The 17211-nt window shown below is 46.8% G+C and overlaps 3 protein-coding genes across 4 annotated transcripts in view; 1 reads left to right on the forward strand and 2 right to left on the reverse strand.

The window, feature by feature from the left end:
• Positions 1-17211, forward strand: part of LOC127462532 (zinc finger protein 665-like) — a 162832-nt gene that overhangs the window by 100714 nt on the left and 44907 nt on the right.
• Positions 1-17211, reverse strand: part of LOC127462519 (zinc finger protein 436-like) — a 58948-nt gene that overhangs the window by 30434 nt on the left and 11303 nt on the right. The gene's annotated exons all lie outside the window — the stretch shown is intronic.
• On the reverse strand, positions 1368-7084 carry LOC127462515 (class I histocompatibility antigen, F10 alpha chain-like). 2 transcript variants are annotated; one of them, XM_051771167.1, is made up of 8 exons: positions 6985-7084; positions 5191-5454; positions 4705-4980; positions 4227-4499; positions 3245-3403; positions 3111-3146; positions 2944-2997; positions 1368-2535 (listed from the first exon to the last, which is right to left on the reverse strand). In XM_051771167.1, the coding sequence occupies exons 1-8, from the start codon at positions 7058-7060 to the stop codon at positions 2489-2491; spliced, it is 1185 nt and encodes a 394-aa protein (XP_051627127.1). In that variant the 5' UTR covers positions 7061-7084; the 3' UTR covers positions 1368-2488. The 2 variants fall into 2 exon arrangements, with proteins under 2 accessions (XP_051627127.1, XP_051627128.1); XM_051771168.1 differs by having other exon boundaries at positions 3111-3139; positions 3244-3403.

The following is a 17211-nucleotide window of genomic DNA, read 5'->3' on the forward strand; positions in this document are numbered from 1 at the left end:
ACCAGCTCCCTCATCACCCCAGGGTGGATCCCCTCTGGTCCCATAGACTTGTGAGCATCTAAGTGGCTCAGCAGGTCACCAACTGCTTCCTCCTGGATTACAGGGGGGCTGTTCAGCCTCCTGTCCCTGTCTGCCAGCTCCGGAGGCCCCTTGTCCTGAGGACAACCTGCCTTATTGTTGAAAACTGAGGCCAAGAAGGTGTTAAGTACCTCAGCCTTTTCCTCATCTTTGGTAATTATGTTCCCCCAAACCTCGTGTCCAACAAAGAATGGAGGTTTTCTTTGTCCCTCCTTTTGCTATTGATGTATTTATAAAAACACTTTTATTATCCTTTACAGAAGTGGTCAGACGGAGTTCAAACTGTGCTTTTGTCTTTCTAATTTCTTTTCTGCAGTTCGTTTCGTTGTTCTTCTGAGTGAACAGAGGGGTTTGATTTTTCTTTTCTCTCGGGTGGGTTATGCTTTACAGTCCTCACCTGCCTTTCAGGAGGTTTTCACAGTTGTTTTCTGGCTCCTTTTGGTGTGTTCCACAGCATAATTTTCCCAGCCCCTGTGCCTTGCATGGTTTACCACGTCATGCAAGAGTTCTGCCCACATAGGGACCAGTCTCCTCAGGGCCTGTGGATCTCGCAGTTTCATTATGCATTACATCTCTTTTGATTTTATTTCATCACCCCACTAAAAACATTTTCCTTGCATATTTTCCCACTCCTAGCAGTTATCCACAGGCCAACGATCATCTGTGTTAATGCGTGACTGTGCCTCCATAAATATTCTGTTAAGCCTTTTGTCTGTTTCTCAAAATCATTTGCCATCCTGCTGACTACACCAAATTGTTGTGGGTGGGAGTGGAAGGCTTTGAGACAAAGTTTATTAGAGAAGTTCCTACTGTTGAGTCCCGAGGTGCAGAAAGGACTCCCTGGCTTTCTAAACTCCTGCTCAGACAGGAGCCTGGGGTCAGCTGGATCCAATCTCAGCCTTGGATTACGTTAACAAAGGATTTAAGAAAAGATAGAGATGTGATTGAATCAGCTTTTAATGACAGCAAATCAGATATATTTATATGTATAAAGTTATTTATTATGACAAATGAACAGACAAGTGAACAGAAGAAAGATCTTAACCAGAATAGTTTACTACACAGTATAAACACTAAAAACTTACCAGTAGTGTATAATATAGCACAAAATAGTGCCCCGTATCAAAGCAATTCTAGTACAGCAATTGCATCAAATTGTATCAAAGCTGGTAAAAAGAAACAATCATTAGTGGAGACTGATATAACTCCGTGCAACTCAATGCCACGGCCCGAGGGTAAAAGGAATAGGGACGCGACACTGCACAAAAGGGTTCGGACTCAGTTGAAGGTCAGGGGTGCTATGCCACTTTATTGGGGGAAACAGAGAGTTACATAGGGTATGGGTAAGGGGAGGTTCCACAACTGGGGCGGAGCATGGGATTGACAACTCAGGGCAGAATGGGATTGGGGAATAGGAGAAAGATGGGTGGAACCCTGGAGTATCCAGGGGAAAGGACCGATGGGAGCTCCCTCTGCGCTGCGGCATCCATCAGCCAATCGGTGAGAGATGAGCGGGAAAACCAGGGAGAACGAGGCAGTAAACAACTTCTGGCGGGAAAAACGTGAGGGCAAGTCCGGGCAAGCCCTGAACAGTATAAATCAAGGGGAATTAACATGGGAGCACATTGAACTTGGTATAAAACTGGTAATAAACTGGGGAATAACAAGTCAGTCTGTGAATTAATAGTCTTCAGGCCCCATACACGTCCCTCCAGGCCTTGAACCGTTCCCAGTCAGATTTGTGATCCTCCACAACTCAACCCCTCAGTAAACATGAAGAGGCCTCCCTGCTCCACGGGACAAGCTCTACACACTCCAGGAAAGTCTGGAAGAATCTGCCACATGAAAGTTGGACTGGGCTTTTACAGTAATAAAGAGTTTGACTGCCAGTCCCATTTCTCCAGGTCAGCCAGCAGCTTATCAGTCAAATGCTGCTTCCAAAAGCAGGGTATGTGTTTGCAATGAGCAAACCAGGCTGGTTTTAGCACAACCCAACACTAAAAGCAGCCCCTTGGCACCAGTGGGAGCTCAGCACAGCCAGCTTGGGTTGTTTGCATTCTCTGACCAGATTTTAGGCTCTATCCAGGAAGTGTCCTGCCAGACTCCCCAGCCTCTGTGTCCCCCCCGTGGTGGTTTGAAACTCCCAAGAATCCAATTTCTAAGTTCAAGCCCCCCTCCCACAATTTGCTCCTGTGAGAGGGTTTAGTGATGGCATGGATTTGATATCTTTCTCACCTCATGTGGAGAGTTTTCAGACAAAACACAACTATTTAGTGTTGGGGGAAGGGGAAAATATTTACAAAGGTTTCTTTACATATGTATATATATTTCCATTAAATTAAATTTCTCTTTTTCTTCAATAAAAGTCCACTCCCGGCACTTCCCGCACGCGGCTCTGTCGGAGCCCGTGTCACGACACGCGGAGCCACTGCAACATGTTCTTTTCCTGAGGGATCCCTTGGGGAGGATGAAAGAGAAACACCCCTGGAGAACCAGAGTGACAACAGGAACAGCTGTTCCTGTTGTCTGCTGGGACAAGAGTGGGGGACAGAGTCACCATGTCCCTGTGCCCATCCCACAGGATGGATCCAGCTGTGGAGCCCATGGAGAGGAGGAACTGCACCAGAATCCTACCCCATCCTGCTCCACCCATCCCATCTGACTCCACTCCATCCATCCCACCCCAATTCTGCTCTGAAATCCCACCCCAATCCCACTCCATCCATCACAGTTGATCCTGCTTCAGAATTCAGCCCTGATCCCACCCCAGAATTCCACTTGATCCCACTCTGGAATCCTGCCCTGATCTGGAATCCTGTCTCAATCCTGCTCCATCTATCCTGCCCCAATTTCCCCCTGGAATACCACATGGATCCTGCTCCATTCCTGTGAGAGAGCAGTCAGTTCCCATGTCTGTTCCTGTGGAAAGAGAAGATTGATGAGATTCTGGCCTGGATCACACACCTGGACCCATTCCAGGATCCATCACGGGATCCACATGGAGAGGTTCTGGATACGCTGCTGGTACTCACCATTGGCCACAACATATCTCTTCCTCTTCCTCTTCCCTATGGAAATAAAGTGGGATCAGCACCTGTGGCACAAGATCCCCAGAATGCCACCGGATGGATCTGTGCCTCTTCCCAATCCCTATCCCATGAGTTACCGGATTGGAGCTTCCGGATGCCAAATCTCATGTGGATGAGGCCGATGATGATGATGATGGCAGCAATGACGGACACCGTGACCACCAATAGGATGAGATTCCAGCCGGATTCCGGCTCTGGAAGGCGTGGGATGGTGAGAAGGGGGAGGGTGTCAGAGACTGAAATAGTTAATGATTTATGCATTCCAGGAGTTTGCAGGTTTTGACTTTTGCCCTAAAAACGCAAGGAGATACCCCCCATGGACAGTTGAACCCATCCCCTCAGTGCTAAGCCCTAAAAAGGCAAGGAGATGCCTCAGGTGGGCTAAGCCCTAAAAAGGCAAGGAGTTGCCTCAGAGGGGCTAAAGCCCTAAAAGGCAAGAAGACACCTCAGGTGGCCAATCGGACACATCCCTCCCTCCAGTGCTAAGCCCTAAAAGACAAACAACCCCTCACGCCAGGGAGGTGCAAAAGCATGCTGAGGGTATATAAACTGAGTGGTGACTTTGAGAATTTGGGTTCTCCTTCTCCCCCACCGCCTGCGAATCAAGACCATCGCTTTCAAGCATCACTGGAGACCATCGCTCTCAAGCATCGCTGGATCCAGTGGGCGGTGACTATGTCCATTTCTTTTATACTCTCAGCTTCTCTTTTCCCTTACTCTCATCCTGGTTTTCCTCTCCCCTAAACAGTTTCTCCCCCCCCCCAAAGTTATCTCTGTATTGCATTGTTTTATGACAACACCCAAACTGCTAGCATGCTTGTTGATACAGAATTGTTAAAATAAACCTTGCCAGTATATGTTTTCAGACACCGATTATTCAGTGTCGTTTCACTCTAATCCACCCCAAGGGAATTATTGATAAAAACCTGGGTTACCCCCCTCCCTTTTTCTGGGGCGGGTCGTACGTAACAGGAGGGGAACCCCCATTCCACTGCTCCACATTCCCAAACTCCTCATTCCCAAATTCCCAATTCCCAGATTCCCCGTTCCCAGCCTCACCCCAGGCGAAGATCCCGGGCTCCGGCATTCCGGCGTGCTCCACCCGGCACCGGTACTGCTCCCGCTCCCCCGGCAGCGCCTCGATCCTGGCCCAGCTGTGGAAGGTGCCGTCGCTGTTGGGAACGATCCCGCCCCACTCCGTCTCCTGATCCCAGATTTCATCCCCCTTCAGCCAGTTGATCCCGATGACCCCGGGGTAGAATCCGTACGCGCGGCAGGACAATGTCAGGATCCCGTGTTCCACTTTTCCAGACACATGGACGTCAGGAGGCTCTGCAATGGGATAATGGTGAGATCTATCCATGGAATTCCCAAGGAAATGGGACAGCAGTAAGATCCATCCACAGAATTCCCACAAGAACAGGATGAGGGCGAGATGTGTAAACAGAATTCCCATGGGAATTCCTGCATTCTCAAATCCGCCTTCCCAAATCCCATATTCCCCAGTTCCCCATTCCCACGAGAATTCTGCCCCCACCTTTTTTCTCCAGCACCTCCTGCCCATACTGGACATGTTTCTGGAGCACTTCCAGGCAGGTGTGCTCCAGGAAATTTGTCAACCTGTCCACTGTGATCCCATCAGAGTCCCAGTGCCTCTTGATGATCTGGGCAGCACTGTCAGCTGCCACGAAGCTCCCAGATCCCAACTCGAAGGAAAGGAAATCCCGCCCGTCATAGCCTTCCCGATAGGATCCACGGACATTCCCATTGGACAGGAGCTCACAGCCGCAATCCCGCTGCAGCGTGTGGAGACCTGGAGGGGGAGGAATCGGATCCACAGAGACCCATGGAAGTGTCTCCCAGCCCCACAGGGCCCCATTCCAGCCCTATGGACTCCCGTAGTCTGATGGAAGATCCACACATCCCGTCCCAGTCCCTTGGAGCCCCACAGATCCACATCCCAGCCCCACAGATCCACATCCCAGCCCCACAGATCCCGCCTTCCCCGGCTCCCCCCACTCACCCCCGCTCTGGTTGTACCGGCCCTGCAGCATCTTCAGGTGGTCGGGGTCCTTTTGCCGGTACCTCCCATTGATCTGGGTCTCGGTGTCCCAATATCCCGGCTCGGCTCCAGCCGCCATCCACAGAGTCTGCGGCTCCAGCCGGCCCCGCTCGCTGTCGTAGCGCACGAAGGGGGTCCCGTCCACGGACGCCACGGCCACGTACCGGGGCAGCCCCGGGCCCGGCTCTGACACCGCCACGCGCAGGTAACGCAGGGAGTGCACAACTGGGGGGACACAGAGAGCTGGGGGGCCTGGGGGGGCTCACGGGGAACTGGGAGAGCCGGGAGAGCCAGAAAGGGGGCTTGGGGGTCCCAGGGTCAAGGAAAGAGGGATGCAGGGATGGGGAGAGGTGGGATAGGGAGTTCCAGGGGGTCCCTGTGCCCAGGAAAGGGGGGTCCAAGGGGCCCCAAGTGCTGGGAAAAAAGGGGTCATGGGGTGGGGAAACCTGGGATGGCCAAGAATGGGGGGTCACAGGGGTCCCCTTTGTTCTGGAAAAGAGGGGCCTGGGGCTGTAAAAGGCAGGAATGGGGCTCCAGGGGGTCCCAGGGTCAAGGAAAAGGAGGTGTTTGGAGTCTGGGAGAGGCTGGATGGCCAGGAAGCGGATGCAGGGGGGTACTGGTAAAGGATAAGGGGGAGTAGGGGGATCCCAGTGCACAGGAATAGAGGTTCAGGGGGGTCTTGCTGCCACACAAGGGGGTGTAGGAGGGTCCCTGCACCCAGGAAAGGGGGTGTAGGGGGGTCCCTGTGCCTGAGGAAGGGGGTGTAGGGGGGGTCCCAGTGCCCAATAAGGGCATGGAGAGGGTCCCAGTCCCAATTAAGGGGGTTCAGGGGGATCTGGGTGCTGAATATTGAGGTGCAGGAGAGTCCCCATGCCCAGGAATGGAGGTTTGGAGGGTCCCAGTGTCAAGGAAAGGGGGTGAGGGCACCAGAAGAGGCAGAATGGAAGTTCAGGGGTCCTGTGCCCAGGAAAGGGGGGTACAGTGGTCCCCAGTGTTGAGGAAAGTGGGGAAAGGCAGGAATGAGGGGTCCAGGGGGTCCCAGTATTGAGGAAAGGGGGGTCATGGAATGGGGAGACCCAGGATGGCCGAGAATGGGGATCCCAGGGCTCCTCAGTGTAGAAGAAATGGGGGTTTGGGGGCTGGGGAAGGCAGGAATGGGGTCAGGGGGTCTTAGGGTCAAGGAAAAGGGGGGTATGGGAGAGGAGGGATGGTTGGGAAGAGGGGTACAGGGGGATATTGGTGCAGGATAAGGGGCGCTGGTGCAGGGGAAGGGGGATTTCAAGAGGTCTCAGAGTTAAGAAAGAGGGGGCAGGGGCTCAGAGAGGTGGGATGGGTGGTCCAGGGGGTCCCTCTGCCAAGGAAAGGGGGGTCACGGGGTGGGGAGACCCAGAATGGCCAGGAATGGGGGTCCCGGAGGTCCTCGGTGTTGCAGAAAAGAAGGGTTGGGGGCTGGGAAAGGAGGGAATGAGGATCCAGGGGGTCTCAAGGTCAGCGAAAAGGGGTATCTGGCACAGGTGGGATGGCCGGGAAAAGGGGTGCAGGGGGGTTCCGGTGCCGGATGAGGGGGTACAGGGTCCCTGTGTACAGGAACGGGGGTTTCAGGTGGTCCCGGTGCTGGATAAGGGGATTCAAGGGGGACCCAGTGGCCAGGAATGGGAGTTCAGGGGCGTCCCGGTGCCAGGAATGGGGGTTCAGGGGGGTCCCGTGCCCGGAAGTGGCGGTCCAGGAGCTCCCGGTTCCGAGGGCCCCACTTACCCTCCGCCGCCCCCGCCGGGGTCCTCAGGAGCCCCAGGACCCCCAGGAGCGCCCCCAGACCCAGCGCCGGAGCCATCGCGCTGCTCCGCTGGCCCCGCCCACAGCCTGGGCCCCGCCCACAACACCGCCTCCGGCCCCGCGATTGGCGCCGCTATTTCCTGATCGCCAATGGCAGCACGATCTGCTCGTGACGTCACCGGTCGTCGAGCAGATCCCGGTGGGGGAGGTTGTGAGGCGGAAGTGACTGAGGGAGCGCGGGGGGGGCGGGGACGGGGGAATTCCTGGGAATTCTCCTGGATCCCCTTTGGGACCCCTCCGGGCACCCCCTGGGCCTCCCTGCGACCCTCCTCGGCCACGTATTGCGGGACCCCGGGCCGGGCTGAGCTGAACTCCCGGGCCCTGCGGTTAAACGCGGCCTTAAACCCGCTGGTCTGGGGCCAAAGCGGGGGAAGCGCCGGGATCTGCGGATCCCGCGGAGACGGGGGGGGGGATCTCCCTGTTATAAGTAAAATCGGCACTAGGCTCAAATATCGTAGTAAAAAGTTTTATTATAGATTTATATAAAAATCAAATAAGCAAAACAGCGCTGGGTGTCTTAGTGAGCTTTCCTTGCTCATCTAAGGCACACTTCAATAATTTTCAGTCTGCCTTTTATAGGTTTGGAGCTGCTTATCTCCTTTAAAATCCCCTCCTTTGTTCATCAGGTTTATCTGCGCAGGCTCTGTTCTTGTTGCCAAGAGGCTTTACACATGCGTATCTTGTTGCTAGGAGACAAGCTCGGCTCTGTTCACTTCATCCTTTTGATGTAGTCAGCTTTTTCTGCGCATGTGCTGTCTTGCCACTGGAAGAGAGTTCTGTTCTCTTTTTCAGTTCTTTTTCTTCTTACATAACATAACAAAATATCACTAATTATGGTAACATAACATTATGGTTTGTGTGATATATATAAATAATTGTGATTCGTGAAGCAAATGGGTGACTACATTAAAAACAGACTAAATAGATTCTAAAACTTAACTACACCCCCACAATGAAACAAAACAGACCCTCTCAAGGTCAAAAGGCCTAAACCTTCTCACTATCCTAAGGATGAAATATAGTACAACTTTAAGTCTTTAGGCGCCTACTCGTCCAAGAGTACATGAATTAGGACTGGCTGCAGAGATAGCTCTTTTAACCTTAGCTGTAAATATAATGGAACTTTAAATCTTTAGGCGCCTGTTCATCTAAGAATACATGAACTATGACTAGTTGTAGAGATAACTCTCAGCTTCAGTTATGAGAAAACTTCTCATTAAACATTTTGCCAAAAACTCACAGAATATACAGGTATATGATACAATCAATATGCATGAGGTAGTCAAGACAAACACCAAATGAAATTATTATTTGGAACTTATAGAAACTTGGGACTTTGTTTATCGCAACTCGTAATTACAATGTTGCAAATATAATTTGATAAGCAAATTATCTCTCCTTTGGTCTTTATTGGCTATTACAATTTCCCCCTCTTCTATTTATCATTAATTTGCTTATCAAACCTTATTACAGCTTCTCGGGCTGCACTCAAGGTAGGAAATGGTTCAGCTTTAGATGTTTCTTCGCTCGATTCGGAATATGGCTGTCTCATTACCATAAGTTGTACTGTTTCAATCCTACCTTTAACAAAAGTTACAAATTTATTCAAAATACAAGGACCAAATGTCAAAGTAATTAACAACATTATTAGGGGGCCTATTAGGGTAGAAATTAAAGTAGTTAACCAGGGTGATTTGTGAAACCATGATTCAAACCAGTTTTGTTGAGTCTCTCTTTCTCTTTTCCTTTGAAGAATTCCTTCACGTAATTTAGTCATAGATTCACGAACTACCCCTGAATGATCTGCATAAAAGCAACATTCTTCTCCTAATGCAACACATAGCCCCCCTTGTTGTAAGAATAATAAGTCTAATCCTCTCCTATTCTGTAGGACTACTTCAGAAAGTGAAGTAAGAGACTTCTCTAAGTATGATATTGATTTTTCGATTCTCACTAAGTCTTCATCAACTGCTGCTCTTAGAGATGTAATCCCTTTATTTTGTTCAATGAGGGATGCAATTCCTGTTGCCGTTCCCGCCGCTCCCAGCCCAAGGAGCATGGCGATAGTTATGGCAGTAAATGGTTCCCTCTTTTGTATCCTGTGTTTATTATCATCCCATTGGTCAAGAACCAATTCCTTCGAATGATAAAGAATTCGGGGTATTATTGTTATTTGAACACAAAAGTCTTTATTTTCATTAAATATTCGTAAAGACAAGCAGGGAGTGACCCCCGTCTTGGAGCATATCCACCATCCTTCTTTGCTAGGTATAACCCATTTCTTGGTTTTATCAAGTTTCTTGAGGGTATAGCTGCATAAGTTTCTTTTCGTTGGAGGTACATTTCCTATGCACACTCCTTGTCCTCTCACCTGCTGGAGAGTGATTCCTATTTGTTTTTCCCCCCAATTACATTGCGTAGGGTTGCCCTGATTGGATATCGTAACTGAGGTGTTCAGAGCTATCCCCTCATAGAATGGAGGTTTGATGTCATAACACAACCAACAGGAGTTAGTTAAGTTAGAGTCGGTGTGGTTAAGTGTGTTATAGGCCGCTTGCATCAATTTTAACAACGGTTCTGTTTTCTCATGTACCTTAGTGTAGGTTGAGATTCTACTAGAGTCATTAAAACTTACAGTCGGGGCAGTTGAAACTGTGGAGGTGTGTCTTTTTCTACTCTCTTTCTGATTCAAATTATCCTCTTTTCTCTTTATTACTTTATTGGGTCCTACTGCCAGAGGGCGGTGGGTGATTTCTTGTTTTTTTATGAATATTAGCCCTCCCCTGTCTGTGCCAGCTTCCCAGTATCTGATTCCCCAAGTTCTTCCTATCAACCATCCTGGGTCTTCTGGTTGCAGTACCTGGATGGTAATATACTTACAATCGCTATACCTCTTCGATCCTCTAGACAAAACAAATTGTGAAGGTTTACAGCCAGGTGGTCCCCATGTTGTCGTTAGATATTTATCTTGAGAATTAGGGGTCCAGGCGGAAGCAATAGTGGCACAGTCCCAGTGTGCACAATAATATTGATCAGGGTAGTTACAATATCCTTTCCCTGGATTAGATGCAGGACAGAGATAATAAGGTTTCAAATTTGAACAATGTGGTACAGGAGCTATTTGACACAGTGTAGCAGAGAAACTGGGAGATCCTACAGTAAGATTAGTCCTAACTGTTTTTAGATCACTCCATCTGTTCAGAGTCCACTTGTACGGCCGATGTGGGCTTTCCCTGCTTGGGGAAAGCTGCCACAAAAATACTACAATCCATATATAATTTCCCATATCTGTTCTCCACTGTATTATTGCTCTGCCTCCTCCGTCTACTCCTTTGCTGGGAGCAACGGGGTTCTATATCTTCTCGGCAGCAGTCAATATTCTTCAGGAGAATATGGGCTCTTGATAGGTTCTTGTGACCTTTTCCTTTATTTCTCTAGATCCATATGTTTTCTAAAAGTTGGTTGGTTGTGAACTCTGTTTTCTAGGCAATTTTAACGGCACACTGTTCTAGAGTTTTGTACCAAAATTAGAAAATATTTTATCATGGACTTCCCAGTTCTCTGGTACCAACTACTCCTATCTACAGAATAACTTATCAATTTCTAAACATTCAGTTTCTCATCAGAAGCAACAAAGAACTCTCGGCAATTCGTACGATGGGTGTCCTGCCTACTGCTGTACAATATCACTCTATACCATATAATGTACATTTACAACTGACCCAGCTCCGGGGTCTTGAAACTGGGTGTTTTATACAGGGTATCTTCTGTGCAGGTCTTTCTGGCAAAGTAATTTCAGTCTCAAGATCACAACAATGAGGAAAAGTTTTACCTTTTTCAGCAATTTGGTATATCCACTTTCCCCAGCCTGGTAGAGGATTAGCCCACTTATCAATGTCTATACCGAACCCTTATTAAGGTTAGGTCTCGAGGTACTTCAGACCAGGAGTATAGGCTGGGCTGGGTCCCAGTCTCGTTCAGGGTTATTCATTTACCAGTCCAGTTTTTCTGAACGTCATTCGGAGATTCCCAGGCTGAGGAGTTACAGTCCATTCAGGAGTGTTGACTGGCCCCTTAACCCGAGATGCGTGAGTCCATCCTCTTTCAGCGGTACGAATGGCTGTATCTGTGGTAAGAAGAACAACAAAGGGTCCTTCCCAACGAGGCGTTAATGAAGACTCTTTCCATGTTTTAATTAATACCCTGTCTCCAGGTTGAATTCTGTGTATTGCCATATCCAACGGGGGTCTCTGAGTTACTAATCCTTTTTTCCTCAATTCCTGTCTCCTTTTCATTAACTCAATTATATATTCCCTCAAGAGGGTATCTTCCACCTTGGGATTTTCAATCGGGATTCCAAAATCATATGGCATCCCATACAGCATTTCAAATGGTGAGATTCCTGTGTCGGTACGTGGTTGGGTCCGTATATATAATAAGGCCAATGGCAAACACTTTACCCAATTCATTTTAGTTTCTATCATTAATTTAGTCAATTGCTTCTTTATTTCTCCATTCATTCTTTCTACTTTACCAGAGCTCTGTGGATGCCAAGGAGTATGGTACTCCCATTTGGTTCCAAAAAGTTCTGTTGTTTCTTTAATTATTTTAGAAGTAAAGTGTGGTCCCCTGTCCGAATCTACTATTGCCACAGCACCATACCTTGGAATAATTTCTTCTAATAAAATCTTAATCACTGTTTTGGCTGTACATCGGGCTACCGGAAAGGCTTCTACAAAGTGGGTGAGATGGTCCACTAACACCAGTAGGTGGCGATACCTGCCTACTTTAGGTAATTCAGTAAAATCTGTCTGTACTTTCTCAAAAGGTCTCTTAGCTATTTCTCGTCCCCCTTGTACTCGTTCTCTCAATTGCCTTTTGTTTACCCTCTGACAGGTTAAACACCCTTCTAAAATTTTCTTTGCTATTCCATAAACTCCCACACAGGCAAACTTGTTTTCAAACTGATCCACTAATGCCTGTATTCCCCAGTGGGTTGTCTCATGTAATTTCTTCATTATTCTCTGAGCAAGCCCTTTTGGAAGTACTTCTCGACCATCTGCTAATAACCATTTATTATTTTCTTCTTTCGCTCCAGATTGCTGCAGTTTCTTTTTCTCTTGATCACTAAAACTTTTCAGGACATTTCTATCTTCTGGTTCTGAACTTGCCATTACTAATAAAGCTGCTTTCTTTGCTTCCTCATCTGCTAAATTGTTGCCCCTAACAGTAGCTTTTAACCCTTTCTGATGCCCTTTAATATGTACTATTGCAATCTGCTTTGGCTTTCTCAAAGCTTTTAAGATTTCTCGTATTAGAGTTTCATGAACAAGTCCTTTACCCTGGGTATTAATCAATCCTCTCTCTTCCCATATCTTGCCGAAGGTGTGAACTACTCCAAATGCATACTTAGAGTCTGTGAAGATAGTGCCTGCTTTTCCATCTAATAATTGTAACGCTCTCAACAGTGCATATAACTCACAAGCTTGGGCTGACCATGTCTTATCTAAGGGTCCAGATTCTCTGACCTGAAAATTTTCTCCATCTATCACTGCATATCCTGACTTTCGATTCCCATTAACCACCCTAGAAGAACCATCGATGTATATTTTCTCTCCCGAACTCAGTTCTTCTTCTTCTAAATCCTCCCTAATCTTTGTTTGAAGATTTATTACCTGTAAACAGTCATGTCCTAGATCTTCTTTAGGTTCTCCATATAAAAATTGAGCTGGATTTTGCACATGTGTCATCTCTAACTCCAGATCCGGGGAGTGCAATAGGATACTTTCATATTTTAATAGTCGACTATCAGTCAACCATTTCTCAGCCCTCTGTTGTAATACTCCTCTTATATTATGGGGAGTAAATACTTTTAATTTTCCTCCAAAAGTCACCTTTATAGCTTCTTCAACTAACAGAGCTGTAGCAACTACACATTGCAAACAGGTGGGCCAACCTCTACTTACTGGATCCAGCAATTTTGAATAGTACCCTACCGGTTTCCTCTGTCCGGCCCAGGTCTGGGTTAGGACTCCATATGCTGTACCATTTTCTGTATTTACAAATAGATAAAAAGGTTTCCGATTGTCTGGCAGACTTAACACAGGTGCATTTACTAAATCCTCCTTCAATTTTTCTAAGTGCTGTTCATCCTCATCACTCCACTTTACTAGCCCCTCCTTGGTTAATTTTTCATACAAAAATTTGACTTTACTACTGTAATTTTCAATCCATTGCCTACAATACCCAAATAGGCCCAGAAGTTGTCTAACCTGTCTTTTGCTCCTGGGTACAGATAGTGACAGAATTCCATTTACTCGATCAGGATCTAATTTCTTATGTCCCTTGCTCAACCAATGTCCTAAATACTTAACTTCTTCCTCTGTAAATTGCAATTTGGACTTTGACACTTTCAAACCTTTTAAACTTAAGAAATTCAGAAGTCTAATGCTTTCATCTCTGACATCTTCTAACTTTTCTCCGGCAACTAACAAATCATCAACATATTGAATCAAAACCGTACCCTGGCGAGGTTCAAAAGACTCTAATAATTGTCCTAAGGCTTGTCCAAACAAATTAGGGGATTCTGTAAATCCCTGAGGTAGAACAGTCCATCTAAGTTGTTGTTTCCTATGTGAGTCAGGATCTTCCCATTCAAAAGCAAAATAGTCTCTACTCTCTTCTTTCAGAGGACAAGTCCAAAATGCATCTTTCAGGTCGATCACACTATACCACTTATGGTCAGGTGAGAGTTGGTTTAGTAAAGTATAAGGATTAGCGACTACAGGGTACCGGGTAATTGTCCGTTTGTTTACTTCCCTTAAATCCTGCACCAGACGATATGATCCGTCAGATTTCCTTACCGGCAAAATGGGAGTATTATGAGGTGACTTACATGGTTCTAATAATCCTTGTGTTAAAAGTCTTTCTATGGTCGGTTTAAGTCCAACTCTTCCTTTATATGGGATGGGATATTGTTTCACTCTTATTGGTTCTTCTGGATTTCGAATTGAGACCTCAAATGGTTTTATATCTAGCTTTCCCACAGAATCAGGAGTAAACCACACCTCAGGATTTATTTTTTTTTCGTCCTCCGCCGTAAGGGCATATATTTGGACTTGTAATTTTTGATCTTTCACTTCTAAATTTATTCCCAATTCTATTATTAAATCTCTCCCTAACAGATTATACTCAGCCTCAGGAACTAATAGAAATGTTCCTAATGCATATTTATTCTGGGCTTCTATTTCCACATCTTTTATGAGGGGCACCTTAAATGGTTCTCCCTTGGCCCCTACAACTTGGATTGTGTCTGAGGAAGTCGTGCAACCCCAAGGTAACTTTTGAACTGTCGATCTTTCTGCCCCTGAATCCACTAGGAACTCAAGTTCTTGTTGCTGGGGACCTATTTTAAGTTTTATCAAGGGCTCTGTATTCTTCTGGGTCCCCAGCAAATAGAGCCCCTGACTCCCCTATTCCTCTTGGTAAATCTGTTCATCTTGCAATCTCTTCCTGCAATTTCTTTTTATGTGTCCTTTCTGCCCACAGTAGTAACACTCTATTTCACTTAAGTCTAACTGCACACGTTCTCTAAAGGGTTCACGTTTATTAGGTCCACAAGGGGTCTTCCGTCTCCGTTCTCTATCCCCTCTTTGTCCTCCTTTTATAGCTGCCACTAAAATTCTTGTCTGCTTCCTCTGCATTTCTTCTTGTCTTTTCTGCCTTTCTTCCTCTCTCTTCTGTAATTTTTCCTGTCTCTCCTCTCGTTCCTTTTGACTCTCTTCCTCCCTCCGCACATATACTTTCTGCGCAATCCTCAACAATTCATCCATTTCCTTACACTGCCAATCATCTATGTCTTCCAGCTTCTTTTTAATATCTGCCCATGCTCCACTCACAAACCGCATCTTAAGCACTTGCTGTCCCATTCCATCACCTGGATCCATACCAGAATAAAGCTGGAAAGTCCTTCTAAGTCTCTCTAACCATTCAGTTGGGCTTTCCTCTTTCCTTTGATATTCACTGAAAGCCTTTGTAACATTCTGCCCTCTAGGGACAGATTCCTTTATCCCCTCGACAATTATTTCTCTCAGATCATTCATATTTCTTCTATGATTTGGCTCATTATGGTTCCAATTAGGGTTTTCTAAAGGCCATTTAACATCTGCAGCTGGACCCTGCCGGTGCCTTTGATCCCAACCTTTCATTCCCGCTTTTCTAATCATTCCCCGTTCTTCCACAGTAAATAATATTCCTAAAATTGACTGTATTTCCTCCCAAGTATATATATTAGGACCTAAAAACTGGTCAAACCTCTCAGCCACTCCCAAAGGATCCTCTAAGAGATTTCCCATCTCTTTCTTAAATGCTCTAACATCTCCTGAATTCAAGGGAACTGATATAAACCCTATCCTATCCCCTTGATTTCTTCCTCCCCCCATTGTAGTCTCTCTTAAGGGGTACAACTGTGACGTGTTCGTGGATAAAGAGACTATTCCTGAAGAACAATGCTCTGTTTGCATGGACTGTGGAGTCATTGGGGATATTATGTTAGGACTCTGTGTTTCAGGAGCTGCTGACTGCTGCGCTTCCTGAGGGGGGGGTGGATAGGGTGTTTGCTGATTTCTCACTCCAGCAGCCACTGACAGGGTGGCTCCCTCAGTTTCAATAGGGGAGAGGGATGATTTTGCTGGAGCTGTGGGAGTGAATACACTCTTGTGATCATTCTGAATTACAGCACCATACGGAGGTGACCCCCTGGGCATAGGCCAAGGCAGGACATATGGGGGGGGTATTTTTTGAAACTCTTTTAGGTCATAAGCCGTCTTCTGTCCTTTCTCTTCACTTAACGGGGAGAGAGAGATTCTAGTATCCACTTCTATCCATAGGCTAGCATACTCACATTCCTCTGCACAAAATGGTCTTTTGCCATTCACATACAAATTCAAAGCCTGACATATCCAATCTTCAAATGAACCATACACCGGCCAAAACAAATAATCCTGTCTGATTTGCTTTCCTCCCCATACTTCCATACAATAATGCACCATCTTCTCCCTCGATTTTCCTTCTCTAGAGGGATAATCATTCCAATACTTGATCATAACTCCTAAAGGACTATCCGGGGGTATAGTTGGTAACCCCACCACAAACTCATTCTCTAGTTTTTTCTTCTCCTGTGGGGTATCTTGCAGCTTCTCCTTATGATCCCCCATTTCACCCCTCCCTTTGGGTTTTTCTTCACTCTTAGGGCTGTCCTGCACTAATTCACAGCCACCCATGGGAGTAGAAGATTTACTTTTCTTCTGTCCCATCTTCCAGAATGCTTTCACACACAAATTCACCTCAGTCGCTTCCCTCCTTTCGTGATTTGTCTCTTCTGGAAATACCAGAACTGCACTACCGGGAGGTCTCAATCACTTGTCCTGCTGGACTTCTCAATCCCTCGCACTCCGGGATTCCCTCCCCACCGAGAGGGGTACGCAAATACTTACCTCTCCTGGATAAGTCTTCATCCAACTCCTCGCTGGACGGTCCCTTCCCAAACCGAGCGGCACCTGGTACTTTTACTCTCTCTTGGAGTAAAACACTTACTCCCCCCGGAGTAAGTCTCCGTTGAACTCTTGTCGAACGGTCCCTCCCGACTGAAGAGGTTTCACTACTCACTTTTTCCTGGAGTTAGTCTTCGCCCGGGCTTATGCATAAGAATTACAGGGAACTGCAGTAATTTTATTTGCTTATTTGCTTTTTCTAAATCTTCTCGGTCGGAATTTCAGAGTCTGTGCTGCGGAACCTCTCCCCAGGACCGTCCAAAAAACAAGGACGGGGGTACCCGTCCCGGGTAGCAGTTCCGCCGCCCAGGAACCCTCATCCGAGTCACGGCACCAAAATTGTTATAAGTAAAATCGGCACTAGGCTCAAATATCGTAGTAAAAAGTTTTATTATAGATTTATATAAAAATCAAATAAGCAAAACAGCGCTGGGTGTCTTAGTGAGCTTTCCTTGCTCATCTAAGGCACACTTCAATAATTTTCAGTCTGCCTTTTATAGGTTTGGAGCTGCTTATCTCCTTTAAAATCCCCTCCTTTGTTCATCAGGTTTATCTGCGCAGGCTCTGTTCTTGTTGCCAAGAGGCTTTACACATGCGT

The sequence above is a fragment of the Manacus candei genome, unplaced genomic scaffold (assembly GCF_025592945.1).
Source record: "Manacus candei isolate 608988 ecotype Guabito, Panama unplaced genomic scaffold, ASM2559294v1 h1tg000129l, whole genome shotgun sequence".
Taxonomy (NCBI): Eukaryota; Metazoa; Chordata; class Aves; order Passeriformes; family Pipridae; genus Manacus; species Manacus candei.